At 41.8% G+C, this 26766-nt stretch overlaps 4 protein-coding genes and 1 long non-coding RNA gene across 7 annotated transcripts; 3 read left to right on the forward strand and 2 right to left on the reverse strand.

The window, feature by feature from the left end:
- Positions 1601-5461, forward strand: LOC8083060. The gene is made up of 2 exons (XM_002448888.2): positions 1601-3039; positions 5122-5461. Exons 1-2 carry the CDS (start codon positions 1620-1622, stop codon positions 5166-5168), a joined length of 1467 nt encoding a protein of 488 aa, XP_002448933.2. The 5' UTR covers positions 1601-1619; the 3' UTR covers positions 5169-5461.
- Positions 7577-10652, forward strand: LOC8069261 (GTP-binding protein BRASSINAZOLE INSENSITIVE PALE GREEN 2, chloroplastic). Its single transcript, XM_002448889.2, has 3 exons — positions 7577-9184; positions 9513-9680; positions 9951-10652. The coding sequence occupies exons 1-3, from the start codon at positions 7679-7681 to the stop codon at positions 10308-10310; spliced, it is 2034 nt and encodes a 677-aa protein (XP_002448934.2). The 5' UTR covers positions 7577-7678; the 3' UTR covers positions 10311-10652.
- LOC110435446 lies at positions 13288-17109 on the reverse strand. Of its 2 annotated transcripts, none has more exons than XM_021460994.1 (2): positions 15768-17109; positions 13288-13700 (listed from the first exon to the last, which is right to left on the reverse strand). In XM_021460994.1, exons 1-2 carry the CDS (start codon positions 17020-17022, stop codon positions 13507-13509), a joined length of 1449 nt encoding a protein of 482 aa, XP_021316669.1. In that variant the 5' UTR covers positions 17023-17109; the 3' UTR covers positions 13288-13506. The 2 variants fall into 2 exon arrangements, with proteins under 2 accessions (XP_021316669.1, XP_021316670.1); XM_021460995.1 differs by having other exon boundaries at positions 13547-13717.
- Positions 20078-23736, reverse strand: LOC110435273. 2 transcript variants are annotated; one of them, XR_002452908.1, is made up of 3 exons: positions 22255-23736; positions 20586-20666; positions 20389-20512 (listed from the first exon to the last, which is right to left on the reverse strand). XR_002452908.1 is itself a non-coding variant. In XM_021460701.1 (2 exons), the coding sequence occupies exons 1-2, from the start codon at positions 23666-23668 to the stop codon at positions 20298-20300; spliced, it is 1629 nt and encodes a 542-aa protein (XP_021316376.1). In that variant the 5' UTR covers positions 23669-23732; the 3' UTR covers positions 20078-20297. The 2 variants fall into 2 exon arrangements, 1 of the variants encoding a protein (XP_021316376.1); XM_021460701.1 differs by lacking the exon at positions 20586-20666 and having other exon boundaries at positions 20078-20512; positions 22255-23732.
- LOC110435274 lies at positions 23798-26044 on the forward strand. The gene is made up of 3 exons (XR_002452909.1): positions 23798-24560; positions 25098-25229; positions 25678-26044. It is a non-coding gene; the product is annotated as an uncharacterized LOC110435274 (long non-coding RNA).

Genomic DNA, 26766 nt, shown 5'->3' on the forward strand with positions numbered 1-26766 from the left:
AAAAAGTTCAACTCAAGACAACTCTAAGAAACTATTTATTTAGAGTTCAAGTATAAGAAAATAGTAATATTTATAGTACATAATTAATATCATTAAATAGATTATTGATCTATTTCCATAATAAATTTATTTGAAGATACAAATAATGTTAATATTTTTATAAATCTAGTCAAACTTAAAAAAATTTGACACTTAAGAAAGTTTGAACATAACGACACTTATTTATGGAGGAGGGCGTAGTTAGTACCAATTTATACGCACACATTTTTATAAGCATTAAATATCTGTGACCAGAAATCACAATAGGTGACAGAAGGTGTTGACCACTTGGCTAGCGCGAAAATGAGGGGAAAGGCCACATGCAGTGCCAAGCTCTAAGGTGAGATGGACTAAAATTTAAAGCTAACTTAGATCATTTGTTTGGAGACTTTAGCTCTAAAGTTTAGAGGAGCAAGTCCAAACACGTCTTAAGTGCATATTATTATTTGCTTTCCATTACTTAAGTATACTCCCTTCATCCAGAAAACACATGCAATTCTAGCACAGTACCATGCTTTAATATATCATATTTTACAAATGTTAAAAAGTTTAACTCAAGACAACTCTAAGAAACTATTTATTCAGAGTTTGAGTATAAGAAAATAGTAATATTTATAGTACATAATTAATATCATTAAATAGATTATTGATCTATTTTTATAATAAATTTATTTAAAGATACAAATAATGTTAATATTTTTTTTATAAATCTAGTCAAACTTAAAAAAATTTGACCGACACGAAATTTAAGAAAGTTTGAACATAACGACACTTAGGCCTTGTTTAGATACACCCAAAAACCCAAAACTTTACAAGATTCTCCGTCACATCGAATCTTATGACAAATGCATGAAGTATTAAATATAGATAAAAAGAATAACTAATTGCACAGTTTATCTGTAAATCACGAGACGAATCTTTTAAGCCTAATTACTCTATAATTAGACAATATTTGTCAAATAAAATTGAAAATGCTACAGTGTCAAAATACAAAAACTTTTTCCATCTAAACAAGGCCTTATTTATAGAGGAGGGCGTAGTTACTAGTACCAATTTATGTGCACACATTTTTATAAGCATTAAATATCTGTGACTATAAATCACAATAGGTGATAGAAGGTGTTGACCACTTGGCTAGCACGAAAATGAGGGGAAAGGCCACATGCAGTGCCATGCTCTAAGGTGAGATGGACTAAAATTTAAAGCTAACTTAGATCATTTATTTGGAGACTTTAGCTCTAAAGTTTAGAGAAACAAATCTAAACAGGTCCGAAGTGCATGCTATTGTTTGCTTTCCGTTACTTAAGTATACTCCCTTCATCCAGAAAACACATACAATTCTAGCACAGTACCATACTTTAATATATCATATTTTACCAATTATAATTAAAAACTATAAATATTTATAACATCAAAAAAATATCATTAGATCAAGTATGAAATATATTTTTATAATAAATTAACTTAGAGTCATAAATATGAATATTATTAACTTAAAACTTGGTCAAACATGAATAACTTTATCTGTCCTGCAATTTATATTTTATAGTTGTCTGTTTTCCTGGACAAAGGGAGTATATATGGGTGTATATCTGTTGAAAATCGAGTGGTCAAACTGTTTCCAAAAAGTTTTCCACACAAGAAATAATAGAGAAAGACTAAGCCCAGCCCATAATATCTTGTCAGCGCAGACCAGCCCAAGCCCAGAGAAGGATGGGCCAGGAGGATCAGCTTCAGCCCGTCAGCCGCCGCCGCCGCCGCCGCTCCCCTTGCCCGTCGGCGAGTCGGCGCCCTCCATGTCCATGGACGACCAAGGCCTCCTCCCCGAGATCCCCCGTCGTCGCGTCGGCCTTCGGCCTTCGCAAGCGACACGCCGGCAACTCACGCGGCCGTCGCCGTGGCCGGCTTCGCCGATGGACCTCGACGACCTTCTCTCCGAGATCCTCCTCCGCCTGCCCCCGCTGCCGTCCTCGCTGCCCCTTGCGTCCCTCGTATGCAGCCGCTGGCGACGCCTCGTCACCGACCCGAGCTTCATCCGCCGCTTCCGTGCTCACCACTGGAGGCCCCTCGGCGTCTTCTTCGGCGGCGGCGAAGATCTCTCCTTCAGTTTCATCTCGGATCCGCGGTACCCTACTACACCGCCCGAGCGCTTCTCCGTGCGCGTGCTGCGCAACGTCTTCGAGAGGTACACCTGGGAGCTCCACGGCTGCCGCCATGGGCGCGTGGTCCTAGCCCACAGGGGTCGAACTGGCCATGTCGTCTGCCAGTTCCTGGTGTGGAACCCCCTCACAGGCGAGGCCCATTTCCTAGACATCTCGCAGTTCTTGGATCCTGTCCGCAACCAGAATGGGTCATATATGAAAGGGGCGGTAATCGGTGCCTCTGGCGACAAGGGTCCCTTTAAGTTCATTTTGGCATGGAATGAACTCCACCACAACATTGCACATGTCTGCGTTTACTCGTCGGAGACTGGTGTGTGGGGCGATGTCGTCTCCACAGCAGTCAAACCATTGTCCAGTGTTGGCTATGGAAATGTCCTGGTTGACAATACCCTTTACTGGATTCTGTTTGGCCATCAGGTCCACATCCTTCAGGTTGATCTGGGTAGTCAGAACGTAGCTGTGATAGAAGGGCCACCGGTTGAAGAAGACCATTGGGGCATCTTCTTGTGTACCCTAGCAAAGAATGGTGGCCTTAGCTTAATAGTCATGTCAGCCAACCTCAAAGCTCAACTTTGGTTGTGGGAGACGTCGCCTGACTCTGATGGTGTTGATCGATGGATGCATGGAGGAACAATTGAACTGGACAAGCTTCTTTCTTTGAGATCAGGGGAGTACCAACAAGTACTTTGGCTTGCAGGGGATGATAATGTGATGTTTGTGTCCACAAATAGAGGCCTCTTCATGGTTGATCTTGAGTCAATGCAGTTTCAAAAGATTTTTGAAACCAGCATTGTTACCAGTCAGTGTATCCATCCATTCAAGAATCGATATGCTCAAGGTAATTGCATGATTTTACATTGCAAGTATACCAAAAGCTTTGTTCTTTTTCCTATAATTTATCTGTTGAATACCACAAGTCCTTTTGTGTTGGACTAACAATTGAAATTCAATCATATATTCATATATGTAACTTGGTTGCTTGATGAACTCTCGGCGCTGCATTTTGTTGTTTGGATGTTATTTTTCACAATTATATAGCCTAATGATAGTTTTTCTTGTCTATTGCCATATACGCGACCTGCACCATATGGTACTAATATTTGCATAGCTATAGTATAAATCTTTCCATCCACATGCAAAATAGTTTGAAATTGTCAGGGAGCCAAGTCTTGAACCATCTCAAATGTAACATTTTCTAGCCTAGAGTTAATTGCATTGTTTTCAGACAATTCATTTTCTCTATATGAGTCTTTGTATGACCGTATGAGTCTAAAATCTTGAATTGTGACTTGCTCTATTCTGACCTGGTGAAATAATGTAGAAATTGCCACTTATCGAAGAGCATTTCTTAATTGCTTTTAGTGACAAGCTCAATCTCACCAGAAATTTGATGAACCTATTTAAAAAAAATCTTTATCAGAATAACCATATTAAGATTCACAATCACTTTTACTGTATTTTTTTGTGCATTTTAATTTTATCCACTATATGGTGTAAAATAAGCTCACTTTATAAAAATGATTATGCATGATATGTCTTTTACTTATATAAGTATGAATTATGTTTGTATCAAGTACTGCTGCTATTTTGTGATGGTAAGATGATATAATGACATGCTGCTATATGTCAACCTTTTGTTTTCAAAATCTTAGTTGTTCATCATTTAAGCATTCATCACGCGTTTGCTCATTTTGGATTGGCATTTTCTGAGAGCTATAAATAAACTGGATGCAATTGTCATCTGACGGATACAGCCAGTTACAGTTTATTTGTTACCCATTATTGCTTACAGAATTCCCTCACTATATTGATAATTATTTCCCTTCCTGGAACTTGTCAGATTAAATAAAATAGGGTTGGACAGAGAGTCAGGTAAACCACAGGAGAACTTTTTGGGGGAAGTGATAGAGAGGACAGTAGAATTGGTGATTCAGGAATAGGTTCAGATGACAATTTTCTCCGCACCTCTACTCAATTCCTTCTACCTATACATACTCACAAAAACATGCATGCTGCTGGGTTATGCCCCTCTACACTATTTATGTGACCTAGTTTGAACCCAGATAATTTGACTGGCATGCCCTTTGGTTACTTTTATCCTCAGTTGCCTTTTCTCCCAGGCTTGTGGTTATCCTATCGGTTGTGGCTGTAGTAGTTACTGTTACTAGCACTGCCATGTGATACAAAAAAAAAACTTACATAGGTGGTGTCACAATATTCACAGCCTTTCTTGAGTTACATCAGAAATTCCTCGAAGTTCCAGTTCTGTAAACGCTACAGCATTTTTTTTCCCAGAAGTTGAGCAGTACATAACATAGTAATAGAGTAATTATACTCTTGCGCCTAATTGAGTTAGTGCTTAGTAATTCATTATGTAGTGGCTCTGTTGTGTGTCATGCATCACGTTTGCTTAAAAATTCTATGATATCTCTTCCTATAGCATGTTTATTACAAAGCATCCTGTTTGGCATATGTGGTCTGATAGACTGCTATGCTGTGTCCCAGTGTCCCTGACCTTGATAGTCATTTTATTTCACTAACAGAGTTTTGTGAGTACCTAACAGATCCAAGGTTAGCAAAAGTATGGGCAAGTTGACTGTAGTCATTTTATTTCACTAACAGAGTTTTGTGAGTACCTAACGGATCCAAGGTCCAAGGTTAGCAAAAGTATGGGCAAGTTGACTGCCTGTACCTTTAGAGTTTAGTCAGCTTGAAAACGAATTAGTTATATAGAGCACTTAGCTGAAACTGTGCAATGCCGCAGAGGATACTTTTGTTAGGCCAACTTCACATTAGTTGAATGAGAAATGACAGCTTTGTTGAAGAAATAGCTTGGTACTCATAAAGATTACTCTCTTTTTTGGGGGGCATTTCTCCTTCAGACTGATTGTTAATAGCATCTCTGTTCTTTTATGTGCAGGTACCGCGTTGGCAAACTGCAGCTTGGGATCAATATCTATTTCATGACTAAGGGTTGCCTTGATATTAACTTGAATCTGGAAATGATGTGTCACCTTTTCTTCATCTTGTTGTTTAGTATAGATTTAAGCTTAATGCCTAGCGAGGAGAGTTTTGGTGGTTGGTCCATGTCTGTCGGCTCGACATTTGTGAACTTGGTGAGTTACCTAGGAATGCTACCAGTATCAGGTGTGGATGCCAGAAGATATGAGGCATGTCATCTGCAAAGTTATCGCTTTATTTATGGTGCACTGACGTTGGTAATAATTTGCTCTCCTACTAGTTTAGCATGCGTTCAGACCTGAGACTGTTGTGTTGCCTTGTTTGGAACCCGCTTATATGACATCGATTATAATCGGGTGCTGAACTTTGGAATTCCTGCGTTTTTCTCCGTTTTACATATACATCTCTATGTTTTTTCTATTCCCGCGTTTTGAAATTCCAAGATTCCAAAGGGGCCAACTTCAAATTTGTTTTTTGTTAAAAGAAAGAGAAAAAACAACCCTACATTTATTTATCTAAACTTCATAAAATTAAGCACTTACAAATTTTCTCCTCAATTCACAATACATGCGCATACATGCATTCCAGATTCCGCACTTTATCTGTCCCCTTCTCTCTAATTTCGCATGGCCCTCGTCTTAGTTTTTGTTTTTATTTTATTTTATTTTATTTACTTTATTTGGAAAAAGAAGAAAAATCTTTCTCCAACAGATTGGAATAGGACTTGCTATATTTTTGCAACTTGGAAAATGTCGGGGTCGCGCGCGGATGTATCCGCGCTCGGCGTCGCTTGGAATCCCGGGCGCGGATGATGCTGAAATGCTGCTGCATGGTTCTGCTGCTGGTGATTGGTGATTGGTTATGCTGCTGCTGGCGATTGATTGTGCTGCTGCTGGCGATTGATGGTTCTGCTGCTGCTGGCGATTGATTGTGCTGCTGCTGGTGATTGGTTCTGCTGCTGAAGATTGCCTGCAGCGCTTGATGATTGGTTCTGCTGCTGCTGGTAAATTTAAAATTATGGATGAAATATAAATTTAAATTTACAATGTCATGTGATAAAGCATGTAAATTTACAATGGATGGATGAAATATAAATTTAAATGTATGGATGAAATATAAATATATGGATAACTATATCATATAGTACGAGTATAAATCTGGATGATGGTTCCACAGATGTTCGATGAGTTATATGTGGGCCTACTTTTCTGTGTTTACCAAGCCCAATTTAGCAAACTATTGGAGATACAAAGAAAATTCACTTGCCAAAAGGTTTAGCAAGTTGCCAAATGATAAATTTTACCAAGTCAATTTTTCCAAACAATTGGAGATGCTCTAAGAATCTTTTGGAGAACTCTAAGAATTTCACGTTGCCAAACCCATTTGGTTGAGCTTATCTGTTGAATTCTAGCTATTCATAATGTTTTTTCTCTTACAATGAATCATTAAATAATATTTTTAGCTATGAATTTTCAGACAAGTAAACAGTTTCTAAGGCAGTAAATCTGCAGTCCATTTTTTTTCAACAGTGATATACAAAAATGAACTTAAAATTTACATAATTTTTAGCTTCATTCACCGCTCAAATTTCGGGTGCTTTGTGTACCAGTTAACTCTTATGTTTTAGCTGCTAATTTTACCAATCTCACAATGAGTTGTTGCTGGGAAAAATTCATCCACTTATCTAGATGTATTTTTTCAGAATTAAAGAATCATACGATTACTCTACTAGAGTAGAAGACTCATTTTTCTTTTTGAAACTTCTACCAGAAGACTCTCCGGCACACAAGGAACAAAAAAAAGGCAAAAAAAGGTCATCAAGAAAGAAATTTCCCACGCTTTTTTTTTCCAGTAAGGGCCTGTTTGGAACGTAGTTTTTTCATAGGAAAAGTAAAGGAAACGAAAACGGAGGAAAGGAAAATAAGGAGACCGTTTGGAACGAAGGAAATGAATGAAACCTTTCCTCGGGAAGACTGTAGCAACAACACGATTTCACAGAAAAAAAGCATCCGCTCTCACCTCTTGTTTTGCTTTCCTTTGCGCTTGCCCGAGAAAAATCAAACGAGAAGAGAAAGACGAACAGCTAATCACTATAAGAACGGAATGCCCCGCTGCCAAATCCGGCCACCACGCCACTGCTCCGCTCTAGGCTGGGGCCCGCTGCCTGCGCCTGGCACTGTGCTGCTGCTCCGCCCCAAGCGCGCAGCAGGCTGCTGCTGGTCACTGCTCTGCTCTGCGTCACGCTGCCGAGTCCGCCGGCGTCATGCAACTAACACAGTATATATTATCATTTTATTAAGCACTAACAATGACTCTTTATCATTCAGACTCATGATTCCTGTGTTATGAATTCCTGTGTTCCAAACACCCCTTTCAAGTTATTTCCTGTGTTTTTCCTTTCCTCTGTTTTACCACTACATACTACATCATATTCCTGTGTTTTTTTTTTCTTCTGTTTCTCCGTTTTCTATTCCTGCATTCGAAACAGGCCCTAAAAATTTGGACGGAACACTCGTATGTCCTATCCTCTTCGCCGCTGCAGCTCTCAAATGGCTGCTAAACCCCTCCTCCCAATCGCCGCGGCGGCGGCTCGCCTTCCCTTCCGCCTCCTCTCCCCGTCAGCTCCACCTCCCCGCGGCCTCCCCTTGCTGTCCCCGCCATTCCTGCCCCAAAGGCGCAGCCTTTCCGCCTCTGCCGTACCCACCGGCAGGCGTAGCAGGCCGCCGGCCCCGGTCATCAGCGAGGGCAGGGATGACGAGGAGGCCGCCGTAGGCCGGCCTGTATGTCCTGGATGCGGGGTCTTCATGCAGGATGCGGATCCTAACCTCCCTGGCTTCTTCAAGAACCCATCCCGCAGCTCCCAGGACGAGACGGGAGGAGGTGGAGAAGTGCTCCTGGCCGCCGCCGATACGGATGCGTTTCTTGAAGATGAGAAGGAGGGGGTGGTGGCGGAGGACGCGTTGGATGCTGAATTGGAGGGCCTGGACAGCGATATCGATGAGTTCCTTGAAGATTTCGAGGATGGGGACGAAGAGGATGATGGCTCACCGGTGAAAGGTGCCACTGATATCGATGCTTTTGCCAGCGATTGGGACTCTGATTGGGAGGAGATGGAAGAAGACGAGGATGAGAAATGGAGGAAAGAACTGGACGGTTTCACCCCGCCGGGAGTCGGCTATGGGAACATCACTGAGGAGACGATCCAGAGGCTGAAGAAAGAGAAGCTGTCCAAGTCCGAGAGGAAGCGCCAAGCGAGGGAGGCCAAGAGGGCTGAGGCTGAGGAGGACTCGGCCCTCGTCTGTAGCCGGTGCCACTCGCTGAGGAATTATGGGCTTGTGAAGAATGACAAGGCTGAGAACCTGATCCCAGACTTTGATTTTGATCGGTTCATTTCGTCTCGGGTCATGAAGCGGTCGGCTGGCACACCGGTCATAGTCATGGTGGTGGACTGTGCAGACTTTGATGGGTCGTTTCCGAAGCGAGCTGCCAAGTCGTTGTTCGAGGCACTTGAAGGAAGGAGGAATTCAAAGGTGAGCGAAACACCGAGGCTTGTTCTTGTTGGTACAAAGGTGGATTTGCTTCCATGGCAACAAATGGGTGTCCGGTTGGATAGGTGGGTTCGTGGCCGTGCTAAGGCTTTTGGAGCACCCAAGCTAGATGCTGTGTTCTTGATCAGCGTCCACAGAGATTTGGCTGTTAGAAACCTAATTTCGTACATCAAGGAGTCAGCAGGACCTCGGAGCAACGTTTGGGTGATTGGTGCGCAGAATGCTGGGAAATCTACGCTGATCAATGCTTTTGCAAAGAAACAGGGTGTTAAGATCACAAGATTGACTGAAGCTGCTGTCCCGGGAACAACACTCGGCATATTGAGGGTAACAGGTGTTTTACCTGCAAAGGCAAAGATGTACGACACTCCTGGCCTGTTGCATCCTTACATAATGGCAATGAGATTAAACAATGAGGAAAGGAAGATGGTTGAAATAAGGAAAGAATTGCGGCCACGATCCTTCAGGGTGAAAGTAAGTGGCTTTGTTACTAGTTGTCATTTATGGATTTCATATCTGCAAGGGACCATAACTGGATGTAATTGGAAAGGACTGTTTTGTGCAATCTGTTAAGTGGACATGATCATTATATTTGAAATAAGCCACATGCTCGTGTTCCTTTACTAGAGCCTAGAGGCATATCACTGAAATATGATTAGTGTGTCAGAGTCCTTGCTTCTATCACCAAGAGAGAAACCTGAAATCCACACCTAGCATTCGTGTCTTTAAATAAAACTTTGTAAGATGATGGTATTATTCATGTTAGTTTCGCAGCGGAGTTAATGGCTGTAAACGATTTCAGGTAGGACAATCTGTCCATATTGGAGGCTTAACACGGCTGGATGTGCTAAAATCATCAGCTCAAACTATCTATGTTACTGTTTGGGCATCTTCCAATGTTCCCCTCCATCTTGGAAAGACTGAAAATGCTGATGAATTGCGAGAGAAACATTTTGGTATCAGACTTCAGGTAAATCTGTTCTAATCTGGTGGAAGCCTCTTGTAATGACACAATTAGCTATCTTTAACAGAAGACCACTTGCAGATTACTTGGTAGTAAGGTTACTTTATTGGAAAACAGCATATGCCTTACGTTAATTGAATAAACAAACCTGCTTTTATGTGCTGTGTCCAATGCAATTGTAACACAAGTTTTGCATCTATCATAGAATCATGAAAAATATGCATACTTTGCCTTTTTTCTGTGTATCATACTGATTCATATGTTATCTCTGTTCAGCCTCCAATTGGCCCAGAGCGAGTCAATGAATTGGGTCACTGGACAGAAAGACATATTGAGGTTTCTGGGGCAAGCTGGGACGTCAACAGTATGGACATTGCTGTTTCTGGCCTTGGATGGTACTCCTTGGGCCTTAAAGGCACTGCCACTGTTTCCTTGTGGACATTTGAGGGCATTGGTGTGACAGAACGAGATGCGATGATTCTGCATCGAGCCCAGTTTCTCGAAAGGCCTGGATTTTGGTTACCTATTGCCATCGCTAATGCTCTAGGTGAGGAGACAAGAAAGAAGAACGAGAAGAGAAAGGCTGAGCAAAGAAGAAGAGAGGAAGAAGAGCTCCTTTTGGAAGAAATTGTTTAGTGATGATTCTGTAGCCCACAAAGTCAGGATTCCCGTTTCTCCTGTCGACATGGGCTTTTGTCTGTCCCAGTTCTTGATGTCTTTTGACATAGGCTGCATCCTCTTATTTTTTTTCTTTGCTCATAGATATATATCTCAATTTTTCTGTCTATTTGTTTTCCATGTGTTCTTTGCAACCAGTTTTGTTAATGCTGCTTGTATCTTACAGATTCAGTTCTTGCAACTTGAGGAAGATTGATATCCTTGATTGCCTATTCAGTTATGTGCAAAAACGAGACTTTTAGACATGCAGAGCAGCCAATTTATTATGTACTACTTTTTTTAACTGAAAACAATTTATTATGTACTATTTTTTTGAACTGAAAACAATTTATTATGTACTAATTGTTTTGCCTTCTTATTTTAGCTCCAAAGGAAGGTCTCTCTTTATATGGTTGCAGCAGCAAGCGACCACATTTTATCATTTGTTTTTAGGTTGCAATGGAGATGTTTCCAAGTAGCATTATTTGAAAATGGAGTGTAGACTGTTGAGATATTTGTAAATTGGAACCTGCATTGCTACTGGCTAATGATTTTGCACTGGTTAGTAGAGGTGGTTTTATTCTTTTTCTTTGTGCTTCAGATTTTTGAAGGTTGACGATGTTACTAGTTTGGCAGCCTAATCCACATATTTAGCTCCAATTATATTTTCAGTTCATGTGTTGCTATATTTCTCTGTCTCTGTTTTTTTTATGTTTCAGATAGTTCTTTGTTGATGGAATGGAAGATCAAGATGGGCGCATAGATGATAAAGCAGGGGTACTGGTTTGTTTTTTGACATCATTGCCTTTTTTTCACTATCTTGCATTCCTTCATGGTTGTTCAGTAGCGATTGCATGAAACATTGCAGTGTTTTTGAATTTATAGTGCCCAAGAAATTAGTGCCTCTGTCAGTGCTTGCTATAGAGGTAAGAATGGCAATACATCTATGCTGGTTTTGGAATCCTGCCAGTTTTATCTGTTTATTACCTTCTCGTGCTCTATATGGTTTCATGATAGTTTATGGAGGATACAACTGTTAGCATGTGCTTTTCCCTTTTCTTATTGGAGTGTGCCACGATCTACTATCTATTTTAGGCAACACGCATTGTTAATATGCTATCCAGTGTTCCCGCAGGGCAAGATTTCTAACACCAGGAGGGCCTGTTGCACATTGGGCAAAAGCTAGCTCCTGTCTAGACTTCATTTTGGTTAGCTCCTGTCTAGACTTCATTTTCATTTGCTATGTTTGGCAATGGCCAAGAAGTCAGAAATGACTGTTGTGTTACCTATCTGTTGTCTACTGCAGCCTGCAGGGAGCCGCAGTGTCCTGAGTGGTTTCCTGTGCCTGGAAATGGCTGAAGTGGATTTGTACCTTAAGGAAATGCTGTTTACTCTACTTTGTTGATTCATGCCCAGCTGACCGTTATCTTTGATAAACAAGATCAGCCCATGCTTATGTGTGTAAAATGTAGATAAAGTATATGTCTCGCCCCTAGATTGTACGTAGTTTGCATGATCATAAGAGCGTTATTATATTGTTGTGAAAATCTGCCATCAACTTTCGGTTTTACTTGAAGTAGCAGTCTGATTTCATAACTCATTAGCAGGAGCCCAATTTCTGGTTGTATAAGATAAGATAGCATGAGGGTAAGTGCAGATTATATGACACCATATAGATGTAAAGTGCTGTATTGCCGGCGGAATTCTTTGTCCATTTACTTTATTGTGCTAACCAATATGAGATGGTAGTGCTTTACTCAATGGTACCTTATTTCAGTTTCAATGCTTCTGTAGAAGCTATTATTTTTAGGAGAATACTATAGGGGAAGCCCTTACTGTGGTAAAAAGCTAAATAGTGATCTGTATCATTGAAATTTTCCTGTGCATTGCAATGATTCGAAGCTTGATCCCATAGGAACAGAGTTTATACTGCCCTTTTCACTGCATTGCAATCATTGAGACAAACTTTGATTGACGATGCAGAGATACACCCTGTGTGAATCAGATAATAGGAAAGGGATGGAAAGAGGGAGCTGGTGGCTGATGTGCAAGGGATGGCTTCTTGAGTATAGTTGATCTTGACTATATATATATTGCAATTGCAAGGAAGGGATGGCTTCTTGAGTATAGTTTGGTATTGGTTTTTAGTTTCGCGTTCTAGGTCTGTAGCGTGTGACCATCAGAGTATTCAGTACCCGAACAAGTAACCCATCAGCACTTACTGTACCTTTTTTTTTGTTGGTGGTGGTGGTGGTGGGGGGGGGGGTTGGACAATCTTACTGTACCTGCTATATATGCAGTGTCATCATCAGTTAGCCTGTTGTTTTTTGCTCTTCATTATTGAATTTGCTTGAGTTATTGTTCAGTCTTGAATCCACTAAGGTATTCATTGAGTTATGCTGTCATATTCGACATTTGCACCTAAAGTTCCCTTTTTCCGGAACTTTTTTTAAGGAGGAAAAAACCTGCAGATCTATCATTAGCATGCGCATTTTTTTTACTGTGACATACGCAACACTAAGTCTCAAAAAACAAGAAAAAGGTTTACAATTTAAGATGATGTCCTCAGCAATCCAGTCTTGGTTTGAATGCTGTGTTGCTTATATTTTTGGCTGTTGATTTCAGAGATCCTTGGTAAACATATTATAGACTTCGAATCTGTTGCTATAAGGCTTAAGGCATAGAGTACATTTGTCTTAAATGTTTGTTGTGCTGCTGGAATCCAAACTGCAGTTTGGCCAGATTTGGTGGCTAGAACAAACTAGGATTCAGAGATGCAGAAACTGAATCGATCGGCTTTGCTCGATCAGATGGAAGTTAATCCGGAGGTGGTTCATAGTTGTGGGAACTGCTATCTGTTATGCTGACTTTAGATGGCACGTTAGGAGGAGAAAACCAATTCAAGTAGACTAGATGTGAATATAGGATCTACTAAATTGCAAGAACAGGAGCTAAATTAGTTTTGAAAATATTTCGAGATTGCATTAAACAAACATACAGATTGTGCGCACGTTGAGTGCTTGAGTGTGAACCTCTGGTGGTATATAAAGTGAAGTCCCTCAAGCCAAATTGAAACTCATTCAAATTTGAGACTGAAACCAACCTCCAAAAGGAAATTCCTAAACTCCAACAGGACAAAACTCTTCTGTCCTTGAAAACTTTTTGTTTTCAGTTTTCACCAGGTGGGGCCACCTCCTTCCCAACTCACATGCGCATCGGCCCGCTTCTGCCCAGCAACGTACACCTGTGCTCCTCCCTCTTTGATGCTGACATGCGGGGCCCACCTGTCGGATCTGTCTTCTCCTCCATGCCCTTGTTGACTTCCTTGAACACTGTCGCTGCCTACACCTCCCTGATGCAAAATGTCACCTGCAAGAAAAAGGCGACTGAGGACAGAACCAAAGGGAATCCCAGTCACCCTAATGCTGATTACTTGGGTTCAAACTAGGTCAAGTAGCATGTATGTATCAGATTCCTCAACCAGGCTCAAACTAGTTCCACAAAAGTACCAAATAAGTTTGCCCGGTTGCATGTATTAAGGCCTTGTTTAGTTCACCCCAAAAACCAAAAATTTTTCAACATTCCCCGTCCCCTCGAATCTGGTGGCACATGCATGAGGCATTAAATATAGACGGAAATAAAAACTAATTACACAGTTTACCTGTAAATCGCAAGATGAATCTTTTAAGCCTGGTTACTCTATGACTGAACAATGTTTGTCAAATAAAAACGAAAGTGCTACAGTTCCGAAAATCAAAAAGTTTTCGGAACTAAACAAGGTCTAAATGAACTAGGCCTGAACCCTTGCAAACGAAAGATGCTGCATGTACACAAGTGAACAGCCAAGCCTAAGAAATGCTTTTGAGTCCCATGCCGCCCTAGCCTGCGGGAAACACACTCAATCTATACGCTTCTCTGGAGCCTGGCTAAAGGCGATTTGATGTAATGATGTTCATGTTGGCCTTGCTAAGAAGATCGGTACAGACAACCAAACAAGCTAGTGAAAGATGTTGCAAGACAGGCCAGGACCAAGCTAGGCTTCCAATCACATCCAGTGTAGAATATGTGTAATTTGAAGAACTCAGTAGAGAAGTGAGTAGAAAATTGTAGTCCAAACCTATTCCTGAATCCTCTCTACGAACTTCCCCACCTCAGTTCTGTGTTCTACCTGACTCTGTCTAACCATATTTTTGTTTTATTAAACAAGAAGTTCCAGCAGAATGAAGTCAGGGAAAAGAATCATTGACTAATAAGAGAGAACTCTGTAAGAAATAAAGGGCCATCATCAAGGGATATGTATCAAATCAAATACTCCTGTTCCAAATTAAAGTTGACTTTGCTTTTACCTATGCCAAACTAACTTCAACATTTTAAAAAAAAAGTATATTAGTATCTATAAGTTCAAATAAATGCATTATCAAGACATAATTTATGGAGAGTTTAGTGAAACTAATTTGGTATTGTAGGCGTTGATAAATTTTTTCTATCAATCTGCTCAAAGTTAGAGAAGTTTGGCATAGGGAATAGATGGAATAAACTGCAGCTGGTTATATCCCTCAGAAAATGACACTTGCTCCAGTTTGCTTATAGCTTTCCGAAAATGCAACCAAAATTGTGCAAATATGTGATGAATACTTAAATGATTAGCAACTAATACTTTGAAAAACAAAGTAGTTGGCGTATAGCAGCATCATAAAACAATAGCAAGACTTCATAGAAACATAATTCATACTTGTAAGCAAAAGACATATAATGCCAAATTATTTTAAAGTGGGCTTATTTTAAACCATATATAGCAGGCAAAAATTAAAATGAACCAAGACATGTAGTTAAAGGGATCACAAATCAGCTTAATGAAGTTATCCTGAAAAAGATTAAAAAATTAATTAATTTTGTGGTGTAACTGAACTTGTCCCTAAGAGCAATTAAGCAAGGTTGTTCAAAAAGTTGCAAAGAACAGTTAATTCACAAGGCAATAACAGAGAAAAACACAATTGAAGATTTTAGAATCATACCAAGATTAGTAGAGAAAAAGAATTGTCTGAAAAACTTTAAGCTATAAATTGTGCCAATCGTATTACTAATTTGCCATTTCAGTTGGTTCAAGCTTTGGCCCCTTGCCAGTTTCCAATTATTATGCATCAGGATGAAGAGATTTATACTATATTAATGCAAATATTAGTGCAAGCCAAATATATGGCAGAGACAAGAAAAACTAACATTGAGGAATGTAATTCAGAAAAATAACTCCGAACAACGAAACAATGTATTAAGAGTTCATCAAGCAGCCAAGTTAAAACACATGTATGAGTATGAATATATGATTGAATTAATTTAGTCCGACATTAAAGGACTTGGGGTATTCAACAGAGCAATTATATTATATGAAAAGAACTAAGCTTTTGGTATACTAGCAATGTAAATGTAAGTTATTACCTGGAGCATGTAGATACTTGAATGGAAAGATAGACCAATGGCCAACAGGACCAGTTTCGAAAATCATTTCAAACTGCATTGACTGGAGATGAACCATGAAGATGCCTTTATATGTTGACACAAACATGACATTATCATTCCCTTCAAGCCAAAATACTGATCGGTGACCCTCTGATCTCAGCGAAAGAAGCATGTCCAGTTCAATTGTTCCTCCAAGCATCCATTGAAAAGCACCATCAGAGTCTTCAGTCGTCTTCTCCCACGCCCAAAGCTGACCCTTGAGGTTCTCTGACATGACCATCAAACTAAGGCCACCACCCTTTGCTAGTGTACACAGGAAGATGCCACAATGGTTTTCGTAATCAACAGCGTCTGGTGGCACCTCTATCACAGATAGGTTCTGGCTACCCAAATCAAATTCAAGGATGCGAACCCGGCTACCAAATAGAATCCAGTAGAGAGTGTTCCCAACCATGACATTCCCACGGCCAACACTGAACCAGGGCTGGATTGCTGCGGAGGCGACATTGCCCCATACACCGGCCTCCGACGAGTAAACACAGATATGTGCATTGCTCCTCCTGTCGTCCCACGCCAAAGCAAGCTTGAAGGGTCCATTGTTGCCGGAGGCACAGATTAACGCCGCTTGCATGCGTAGCCCGTACCGTATCTGATCAGCATCAGAGAACTGCGAAACTCCTAGGAGATGGTCCTCGCCTGTGACGGGGTTCCACACCAGGATCTGGCGGGTGCCGTAGTTGGCTAGGACCACGCGCCCAGGGCGGCAGTCCAAGAATTCCCAGATGCAGTCAGCACGGCCGCCCCCACCCCCGCCCCCGCCTTCGTGGCACTCGCGCGGCACGCGCAGGGAGAAGCGCTCGGGCGGGGCGGAGTCCCGCGGGCGCAAGAAGAAGCTGAAGGAGAGGTCTTTGTCTCTTCCAAAGAATACGCCGAGGGGCTTCCAATGGTGGGCGCGGAAGCGGCGCAAGAAGCCGGGGTCGCTGACGAGGCGGCGCCAGCGGGTGCAGACGAGGGACGCGCGGGGGAGCGAGGACGGCAGCGGGGCAAGGCGGAGGAGTATCTCGGAGAGGAGGTCGTCGACGTCCATCGGGGAAGCCACCGGCGACGGAGACTGGCACGTGAGCTGGCCGCCCTTCTCGTTGAGCCCGCGTGTACTCATGTCCCGTGTCCCTTGGCAAGGCCGAAGATCAACGGGAAGGGGTGCTCGTAGAGGAGGCCTTGGTCGTCCGGACATGGACAGCGCCGACGCCGGGAAACGGGAAAACGGCGGCGGCGGCGGCGGCGGAGGGGGCCAATCTTTCTCTAGGCTCAAAAATTTCAGATTATCTGTCACATCGAATATCGTGGCACGTAGTAGAGCATTAAATATAGATAAAAATAAAAACTAATTACATAGTTTGCCTGTAAATCGTGAGACGAATCTTTTAAGTCTAGTTACTCTATAATTAGATAATGTTTGTCAAAAATAAAAACAAAAATGTTACTCTGTCAAAATCCAAAAACTTTTTGAATCTAAACAAAAGGTTAGTCACTCGCTACGGAGTATCCTTCTCTGGACTGGGCTGGGCTTTTTGCTGACAAGTTATCGGCCTCGCGACAGCTTACAAAAATAGAAAAAAAAGTTCACATAACATCTAAAATGGTCATCCTTTTCTTACCTTTAATGAGAAAAGACCGTTATCTTAAAGATCTTGTAGCTCTAGTAGTTTTCTAAATCCAATCTCAATAAGAAAAAAAAATCTCAATTTTTCAAATTATAGCCCCTACCCCTCAAATAAAGATAAGATCTCTCCTCCCACAATTCACTATTTTTCTCACTTAGAATTGGATTTCCATGGAGAGAAAACCTTTTAAACCCCCAAAAGACGCTTTGTATCTCCCCCGATAAATAGGCTTTAGGGTTGGAGTTTTCTTCTACTGTTGGAGATGCTCTTACATCCTCATTTTTTGCGAAAGTCTATTTTTCCTCTCTAAATTTTAAAATCGAGTAAACCACCTCTCTGAACTTTTAAAACCATTTATTTTACCTTTCTAACCGGTTATAAGCTTATGTAACGTGGTTCGTGCTCAAGATAGGGGTTGTTAAGGAGTGAGCATGAACTATATATGCGATACCCTAAAAACTAGTACGCAATGCATGGAGGTAGCTAATTTTAGACCGCATGCAACGTACATCCATGCTTAAAACGACGTGTGTAACTCATCAACATAGCCCATCAAAACATCATCTTCTTTCCTCCCAATCGATCAATTCCTAGCACAGATACATTATGGCACTAATGACTAAGATCCTCCTACTCATCCTTGTTGCTATTACACTCACCGTAGAAGCAGGTCTAGATGACTCGCTGAAGATGAAGATGGCCTTCGATGGTGTCATGGCTGCTGCTCCACTAGGGAAAGATTTCGAAGCCGCCCAAGCCTTCCTGATGGAGCAGCAACGTGAAATTTTTGCTGCTATCGCTCTGGCAGAGAAAACCAGAGGTAAGGAGAAAGTTGTAAGCTTGAAAGGTTCGTATGAAAAAAATGCTGATCTAGTCATTGCGGCGTCACCGGCTGATAAGCTCAAAGTGATGAAGAAGGAACACCGCGGTAACATATGTAGCATGACTTTTTTCTCATGCAGACATGCATCCACAAGGAGTCAAGGAGTAATAATCCATGTGTTGCGCCACCTTTGTCATTTTTCTTTTCGTTTGTTTGGAGTTTGTACGTATGTGGGATCGTAGTGGAGAAAGAGGCATGCGAGTTCCGGCCAGTTCATGTTGTGTCCACATCAACACAGGCGCCTATTTGTTTCTCATATTCCTTTTTTTGATTTATCATGCATTTTTCAATTCTTTTTTTTTTGAAACATTTTTCATGCCACTGTTGTTTTCTTTTTCATTGTTCATGGTCACTCTTTTAACATACACTTTGCACTTGAGCTATAAGAAGAAGAACAACAACAACAACAACACTACGTCACAATAGACAATGGTTGCCCGGTGGCGGAGCCACGGTATATCCTGTTTGACCGGCTAGTTATTACTAGTATAATATACATATTATACACCTATTTTTTTTATAAATAAAAGATGAAAAAAAGTCACCTGGATCACGCCATCATGGAAGCAGGAAGGCCTAGGATGCTGCAGCCCACGCAGCAAGAGTCCAGTACATACCCGTTTTCACTAATTGGCTTTTCATACAATATTCTAATCTTTATCTCAAATCGCCAATTGGGAGATTTGGAGGCCACAAGAAATCACTGAATAAGCCGCCGCCACAAGACCTGACAGTTGATATGCCGACCGGAAGAAATCTTGGTCTACAGTTTGCACGGCCGCTTAGTCACGAAAACTCTCCAATCCTCTATTTCTCTTAGACAAATTTTAATATTTTGCTCTTCTTCATTTTTAGAAAAAAAATATTTGTCTACTTTTGTAGCTATTCAACATCACAAGTAACACATTGTTTAGTTATTTAGCATTGTGTTTCTTGAAAATTTGTGCAGTTATAAAGATAAACTCGGATATTGGGTCTTTTTTGCATGATTGTCTAGTCACTTTCAATGCATGTCTTTGAAGTTGATGAGGACGTTACAATCAACTAAAATGCTATTTAGTGGATGTGTTTTCAACTAAATCCATGAATTTAAAGCCTTATCTTGTTACTCAGTGCATGTATACCAAATTATATTATCAATTTTGCAATATGACCGAATTGCTAAAACAGATTTATCGAATTGCATAAACTTTTTTTTTGAGCGGCTTACCCTTCCCTAAAATCTTGGATTCGCTGAGCGCAAGAAGGATAATAATAGCAACACTTAGCACCGGCTAGTTATTACACTGTTCTAAAAGGGAAGGACATACACCAGATTTGGTGGCTGGAACAAACTAGGAGGAAAGATTCAGAGATGCAGAAATTGTGAGTCGATCACCATTGCTAGGTGTGGGACATCAGATGGAAGTTAGTCCGGAGCTGGTTCATAGTTGTGGGAACTGTCGTGCTATCTATTATGATGCAGACTCCATTTGCGGTATAAGAGCATCTTCAATAAATCGTTTCTAAAGGTAAATTTGACTATTATTAAAAAAAAATTCCAACAGATTGTAAATAACTCTCTAAATTCAGTAACTCTCGATCCCACCTTGACTTTTGGACGTTCGCTCTCTACTAGTATTTTTTTTGTCAAATCTATTTTAGAGAATAACTAAATTGGTAAATTTGGCTAATCTCTTGGAGATGCTCTTAGGAGGAGAGAACCAGACTCTATTTGGTAGGAAGAGAGAACCAGACTCTACTTGGTAGGCATTAAACTGAACATACAGATTGTGTGGACGACTGCAACGAGTGTGAACCTCTGGTGGTATATAAACTCCCTCAAGCCGAATATGAAACTCATTCGAATTCGAGTCTGAAACCAGCCTTCAAAAAAAAATTCCTAAATTCCATCAGGACAAAACTCTTGCTATCCTTCAAAACGGGGTTCCCCTTTTGTTAGGACATCCAACTCTTTTGTTTTCACCACATCGGGCCACCTCCTTCCCAACTCACATGCGCATCGGCCCGCTTCAGCCCAGCAACTCCTCCATCTTTGATGCTGACATGTGGGACTGGCCTGTCGGCTCTGTCTTCTCCATGCCCTTGTCCACTTCCTTGAACCCCACCGTCTTCTCCATGACCTTGTCCGCTTCCTTGAACCCCGCTGCCTACACCTCCCTGATGCAAAATGTCACCTGCAAGAAAAAGGCAGCTGAGCTCAAGACAAAAGTAACCAAAGGGAATCCCAGTCACCTTAAAGCTGATTACCTGGGTTCAAACTAGGCCAAATAGGACGTGATTGGTAGCATGTATGTATCAGATTCCTCAACCAGGTTCATGTGAGACAGGCTAATGGGAGTCAGGCTAGCTAGTGCCAAAAGTACCAAAAATACATTTGTCCGGTTTCATGTATTTAAATGAGCTAGGCTTGAGCCCTTTGCAGACAACCAAACATCCACAAAACAGAAGATGATGCACACAACCAAACACCCTCAATCTAAGTTTCTAGAGCATGGCTAGAGGTGATTTGATGTTCATGTTGGCCTTGCTGAGAAGATCAGTGCAGACAGCCACACAAGCTAGTGAAAGATGTAGAAGGAATAGAGTAGAGAAGTGTATAGAAATTTGTAACCCGAACCTATTCCTGAATCCTCTCTATGACCTTCCCATCTCAGTTCTCCTGTGCTCTACTTGATTCTCTGTCTAACTATATTTTGTTTTATTTTAAAAGAAGTTCCAGCTGAATGAAGTCAGGGAAAGAATAATCATCGACTACTAAGGAAGAACTCTGTAAGACATAAAGGGCCATCAAGGGATAGGTATTAAATCAAATATTTCTTCTGTTCCAAATTAAAGTTCACTTCAGCTTTTTCCTATGCCAAACCAACTTCGATATATATATTTTTTTAAAAAGGTCTATAATCTATAAGTTCAAATAAATGCATGAAAGACATAATTTATGGAGAGTTTAAAGGAACTAATTTGATATTGTAGGTGTTCATACATTTTTTATATAAATTTTGTCAAAGTTAGAGAAGTTCAACTTAGGGAAATGTTAAAGTGAACTACAATTTGGAATAGATGGAGTAAATTGCAGCTGGCTATATCCCTCAGAAAATGAGACTTGCTCCAGTGTGCTTATAGCTTTCAGAAAATGCAACCCAAAATGTGCAAATATTTGATGAATACTTAAATGATTAGTAACTAATAGTTGGTGTATAGCAGCATGTTATTATTATCACCTTACTATCACAAAACAGTAGCAAGGCCTTACAGAAACATAATTCATACTTGTAAACAAAAGACATATCACGCCAAATTATTTTTAAGTGGGCTTACTTCAAACCACATATAGCAGAAAAAATTAAATGAACCAAAACATACAGTTAAAGGGAACACGAATCAGCAAGCTTAATGAAGTTATCCTGACAAAATTTTTAAAATTAGGTTCATTAAACTTATCAATAAGAGCAATTAAGCAAGGCTGTTCAAAAAGTTGCAAAGAACAGTTATTTCACATGGCAAGAACAGAGAAAGTCACAGTTGAAGATTTTAGAACCATACCAAGATTATTAGAGAAAAAGAATTGTCTGAAAAACTTTACGCTATAAAATGTGCCAATCGAGTTACTAATTTGTTATTTCAGTTGGTTCAAGCCTTGGCCCCTTGCCAATTTCCAGCTATTATGCATCTGGATGAAGATATTTCTACTATAGTAATGAAAATATTAGTGCAAGTCACATATTAAGAGTATGTAATTCTGAACAGCAAAACAATGTATTAAGAGTTCATCAAGCAGCCAAGTTATATTACATTTATGAATATATGATTGAATTTCAATTGTTAGTCAGACATTAAAGGACCTGGGGTATTCAGCAAAGAAATTATAGGAAAAGAACCAAGCTAGGTATACTAGCAATGAAATGTAAGCTATTACCTGGAGCATGGAGATACTTGAATGGAAAGATAGACCCATCGCTGACAGCATCGGTCTCGAAAATCTTCTCAAACTGCATTGACTGGAGATGAACCATGAAAATGCCTTTATATGTTGACACAAACATGACATTATCATCCCCTTCAAGCCAAAGTATTGATCGGTGCCCCTCTGATCTCAGTGAAAGAAGCATGTCCAGTTCAATTGTTCCTTGAAGCATCCATTGAAAAACACCGTCAGCCGTCTTCTCCCACACCCAAAGTTGACCTCTGAGGTTCTCTGACATGACCATCAAACTAAGGCCACCACCCTTTGCCAGCGTACACAAGAAGACACCACAATGGTTTTCATAATCATTGGCGGCTTGGGGCACCTTTATCACAGATAGTTTCTGTCTATCCAAATCAAATTCAAGGATGCGAACCCGACCGCCAAATAGAATCCAGTATATAGTGTTCCCAACCATGACATTTCCACGGCCAACAATGAACCAGGGCCGGAGAATTGCTGTCGAGGCGATATTGCCCCATGCACCGGTCTCTGACGAGTAGACGCAGACATGTGCTCTGCTCCTGTCCTCCCACGCCAAAGCAAGCTTGAAGGGTCCATTGTGGCCGGAGGCACAGATTACTGCCGCTTGCATATGTAACCCGTACGGGCTCTGATTAGAATCCGAGAACTGCGAAACTCCTAGGAGATGGTCCTCCCCTGTGACGGGGTTCCACACCAGGATCTGGCGGGTGCCGTAGCCATAGCCACTGCGGTTGGCTAGGACCACGCGCCCATGGCGGCAACCGAAGAATTCCCAGAAGCAGTCATTGCGACCGGCCTGGCCCCCGCCGCCGCCCTCGTGGCACTCGCGTGGCACGCGCAGGGAGAAGCGCTCCGACGGGGCGGAGTCCCGCGGACCCAAGAAGAAGCTGAAGGAGAGATCTCTGTCTCCTCCAAAGAAGACGCCGAGGGGCTTCCAGTGGTGGGCGCGGAAGCGCCGCAAGAAGCTGGGGTCGGTGACGAGGCGGCGCCAGCGGGTGCAGACGAGGGACGCGCGGGGGAGCGAGGACGGCAGCGGGGGCAGGCGGAGGAGGATCTCGGAGAGGGGATCGTCGAGGTCCATCGGTGAAGCCGGCGATGGCCCCGTGAGCCGGCGACGCTTCTCATCCCGCCCGAGTGTACTCGTGCCCCGTGCCGTCTGTGAAGGCCGAAGATCAACGGCGAGGTGGAGCTCAGAGAGGAGGCCTTGATCGTCCATGTACATGGACGAGGCCGACGCCGGCAAGCGGGGAACGGGAGCGGCGGCGGAGGCTAATCTTTTCTTTTCTTTCTTTTTTTTTTCTTTTTTCTTTTTGATTTGATGTAGGCAGACGGAGCCATATTGTCCTACTTTAGGCGAGAGGAGGTTTAATCCGAGTTTCATTTGTATCGTCACTAGATTTGATGACTTACAGATTGATTATGAACGATAAAATCTTCTACAACTAAAAAAACTATTTCATTGTCCGACCTTTTTTTTTCCGTCGGTCCGCCAGACTTGCGACCCGCGGCTTTCCGCCTCTCCCCACGACCGCCACTTCCTCGCGACCGAGATCCCTTGCCGCTCGCCCCGCCTTCCCTGCGACACCGCGTCCCTCACCCTCGCACCACCACCAAGGGCGCCGCCAGCACGCACCACCCTCTCTCTTCCTGCCCTAGCCATGCCCCCACACAATCCCGCCCCCCGCGCTCTCCCCCCTACGCATTACCAATCTCATGCCGCCGTCTTTCCTCGACGCCATTGTGCTTCTTCCCAGCTCCTTCCTCCAGTGCCCATCTCTTTCCCCTTTGTGCGCCACCTAGCTTGGGCCCCACAAGGGAAGGATCCAGGTTGTTGTGCCCTCGGCTCTGCTGGACACCAGCCACGCTGGGCTACCTGCTGGTGAAGGAACGGTCGAATCCGGCCAAGGAACAACAACGGCGGTGAAGGAACGGCCGGATCCGGTGAAGGGACAACTAGATGCGATGAAGGGAGGAGGAAATCCAGTGCTTGTTCACTTGATGCGGACACAGAGGCAACAGGTCCGGTGCTGGAGTGAGCACACGTGGAGGTCACGGTAGTGGAACTTGGATTTGTGGCAGAAAGACTCCTCTCCTATACCGATGATCTCGATGGCACCCTTGATGTCAGCATCGACCTGATGTGAACACGCAGGTCTGTGCCTGAGAACGGTGGTGAACACCCCTATGACGGCGGTGGCGACGGGCGGCAAGGCAGGAGGGAAGGTGTCCTTTAAGATCATCCTCACCTCCGACCCCAAGCTCCTTTTCAAAATGTGAGTACCACCAGATCGATCGATCACTATGGCTGTCTGCATGCCTCTGGCTTTTGCTCCCCGATCTGCGATTAACCTGACCCGATCTGGGATTTAACTATTCCACCTGCAGCATGTCCACCTACCGTGGTCTAATTACCTCAAGATGCTGCTCCAACATTATTCGCTTTGCTCGTTGGATTTCATTATTCTCTCCAACATATAGCAAGTAGCATATGTTGTATACATGGCGTAGAACTCATGTTTAATTTTCCATTGTCTAATTATATATAGCAACTTGTATGAGCACTGCACTAGATGGGGCTGCAAATTGATTGCCAAATACAGTCGAATCAACTATAATTAATATAATGTTCACATTGTTATGTATATACGATGCTCATGACTACAAGGTTGTACCCATATATGATTATTATGCTTTCGAGTCACAACTGTTAGGAAACCTGAATCTTACTGCAAAGGAAACAACATGTATTGTCCATTCATTTTATTACTGAACCACAACCACTGATAAAAGCTTTCATTTGCAAATTGTAGTGCATTTCCTACTTGATGCAGCTAAATTCTGTGGTGAATTTGAGAGACTAAAGGTTGTTCTAAAGGAGGTGGCTGCATCTTATGGGGAAATCATCTTGTTCGTTATTGAGATCCATACAATTGTTGGTGCAGGTCTGTACTTCTAATTTTTGTCTGCATTTCAGCTATTTACAATTTTTTATGGTACTGAGCATACATCTATACATTTAGAAATATTTAATCAAAACTTTATGTTAGTAATTAGAAAGATCTACAACAGTGCCTAATATCACCTCATGCTCCTCAGATAGAGTTTGAAGGCAACTCTGTCAAAACACGAAAAAAAGACTATGAAACCATGATGTCTTAGTTAAGATCTTGGAAGCTTTCCGAAAGAATAGTTGGGCACAACCAAGTCTTCTTGTTGCATCTTAAGCTATGATCTGTTAATATTGTGGAACCATTTCAATCTGATGATTTCTTAGAATAATGGATTACATATTCAGGCACTCAAAACAGTAGCGGCTGCTCTTTAATATTGTGTCTGTAAAATCGATAATGAGAGATGATCTGTTTTTTTTTGTATTTTATTGTCTAACAGAAATGGACGCTTTGAGAGAAGATGATTTTTTTTTTGTATTTTGGAGGAGGCAGCAAAGTGAAGCCATGCCGAAGAGATGCACAACCTATGGCCATTTCTCTAAAATTTCAAGAGCTTTTTTTATCGTCGTGTTTTATTTTCTTCTCCGTGTGAGTACTAAATATTGTGCATGGTTTGGTTGCATTTTGGACATAGAGGAGGAACAAGATCACGAGAAGATAAAGGTGTTGCAGTGTTTCAGTCTTGATGTTTTTTCCAAGCACAGACTGACAAGGAATCCACGTGGTATGTTGCAGTGTGGCACCGAGCCACCATCCCACCGAGGAGGCAGGAGCGCCGAGCAGCGACCAACGGAATAGTAGCAGCTGAGCAGGTTTGAATACTCTGAGTCTCTGATCGATTGCTGCACCAACTATGAATCGATTGGCATCCTGAACTCTTTGTAGTGCCATTGCAGATGTATGCACGCATGTACGTCCTTTTGATTGCCTCTATAGTCTGTAAGCTTGGCTGCTTGGCTCTGTGGTCCTGGATCCTACTCTTCAGGGAGCCAGGTTCTATCTAATTTCGATTTGGTAGTTAACTTTTCTAGCTAATGGTTGTTAGTTGTTGTGAAGTATATGTGTGATGCGTGGCATTTGAAGTTTCAAACGTGATGTGCCACAACGCAAAAAGGACGAAGAATTGAACATTGACTTTTGTTGAGAAAAAGAGGAAATAGTCAACGAGTGAATAGGAAGCAACAATATACTTAGATTACTTTACTAACTTTTGTATCTCTGGATCTGATGGCTTCAGAATTATGAGAAACTAACTATTGCCTTATTTGCGACTTTTTGATAGAAAAACAGTTGGAAGAACTTATTCTCATATATATACGGTATGGATTTCTCTATCTCAGTTACATATATTGATCCTGACAAATGTAAGATTAAACAGGTTTTGATTTTCATTGAGTATTTCCTTTCCTTCTCTTGTGTACTCTTGACAATTTATTTAGTGTGTCTTGCAGTTGAGACGGATCTACAAACTGGAGCACAGTATAAATATGAGGTGGTTGTTGCTTCTATCTCGTATTTCCACTTGTAT

The sequence above is a fragment of the Sorghum bicolor genome, chromosome 5, assembly GCF_000003195.3.
Source record: "Sorghum bicolor cultivar BTx623 chromosome 5, Sorghum_bicolor_NCBIv3, whole genome shotgun sequence".
Classification (NCBI taxonomy): Eukaryota; Viridiplantae; Streptophyta; class Magnoliopsida; order Poales; family Poaceae; genus Sorghum; species Sorghum bicolor.

Coding starts and splice junctions, on each gene's coding strand:
- LOC110435446 (XM_021460994.1), bottom strand. CDS start 17,022: ATGTCCGGACGACCAAGGCCTCCTCTACGAGCACCCCTTCCCGTTGAT. Junction 13,701..15,767: donor CAAGTATCTACATGCTCCAG/GTAATAACTTAC, acceptor TTTTTCTTGCAG/GTGACATTTTGCATCAGGGA.
- LOC8083060 (XM_002448888.2), top strand. CDS start 1,620: ATGGGTGTATATCTGTTGAAAATCGAGTGGTCAAACTGTTTCCAAAAA. Junction 3,040..5,121: donor CAAGAATCGATATGCTCAAG/GTAATTGCATGA, acceptor TTTTATGTGCAG/GTACCGCGTTGGCAAACTGC.
- LOC110435273 (XM_021460701.1), bottom strand. CDS start 23,668: ATGAAACTCGGATTAAACCTCCTCTCGCCTAAAGTAGGACAATATGGC. Junction 20,513..22,254: donor CAAGTATCTCCATGCTCCAG/GTAATAGCTTAC, acceptor TTTTTCTTGCAG/GTGACATTTTGCATCAGGGA.
- LOC8069261 (XM_002448889.2), top strand. CDS start 7,679: ATGTCCTATCCTCTTCGCCGCTGCAGCTCTCAAATGGCTGCTAAACCC. Junction 9,185..9,512: donor CACGATCCTTCAGGGTGAAA/GTAAGTGGCTTT, acceptor AAACGATTTCAG/GTAGGACAATCTGTCCATAT. Junction 9,681..9,950: donor ATTTTGGTATCAGACTTCAG/GTAAATCTGTTC, acceptor ATCTCTGTTCAG/CCTCCAATTGGCCCAGAGCG.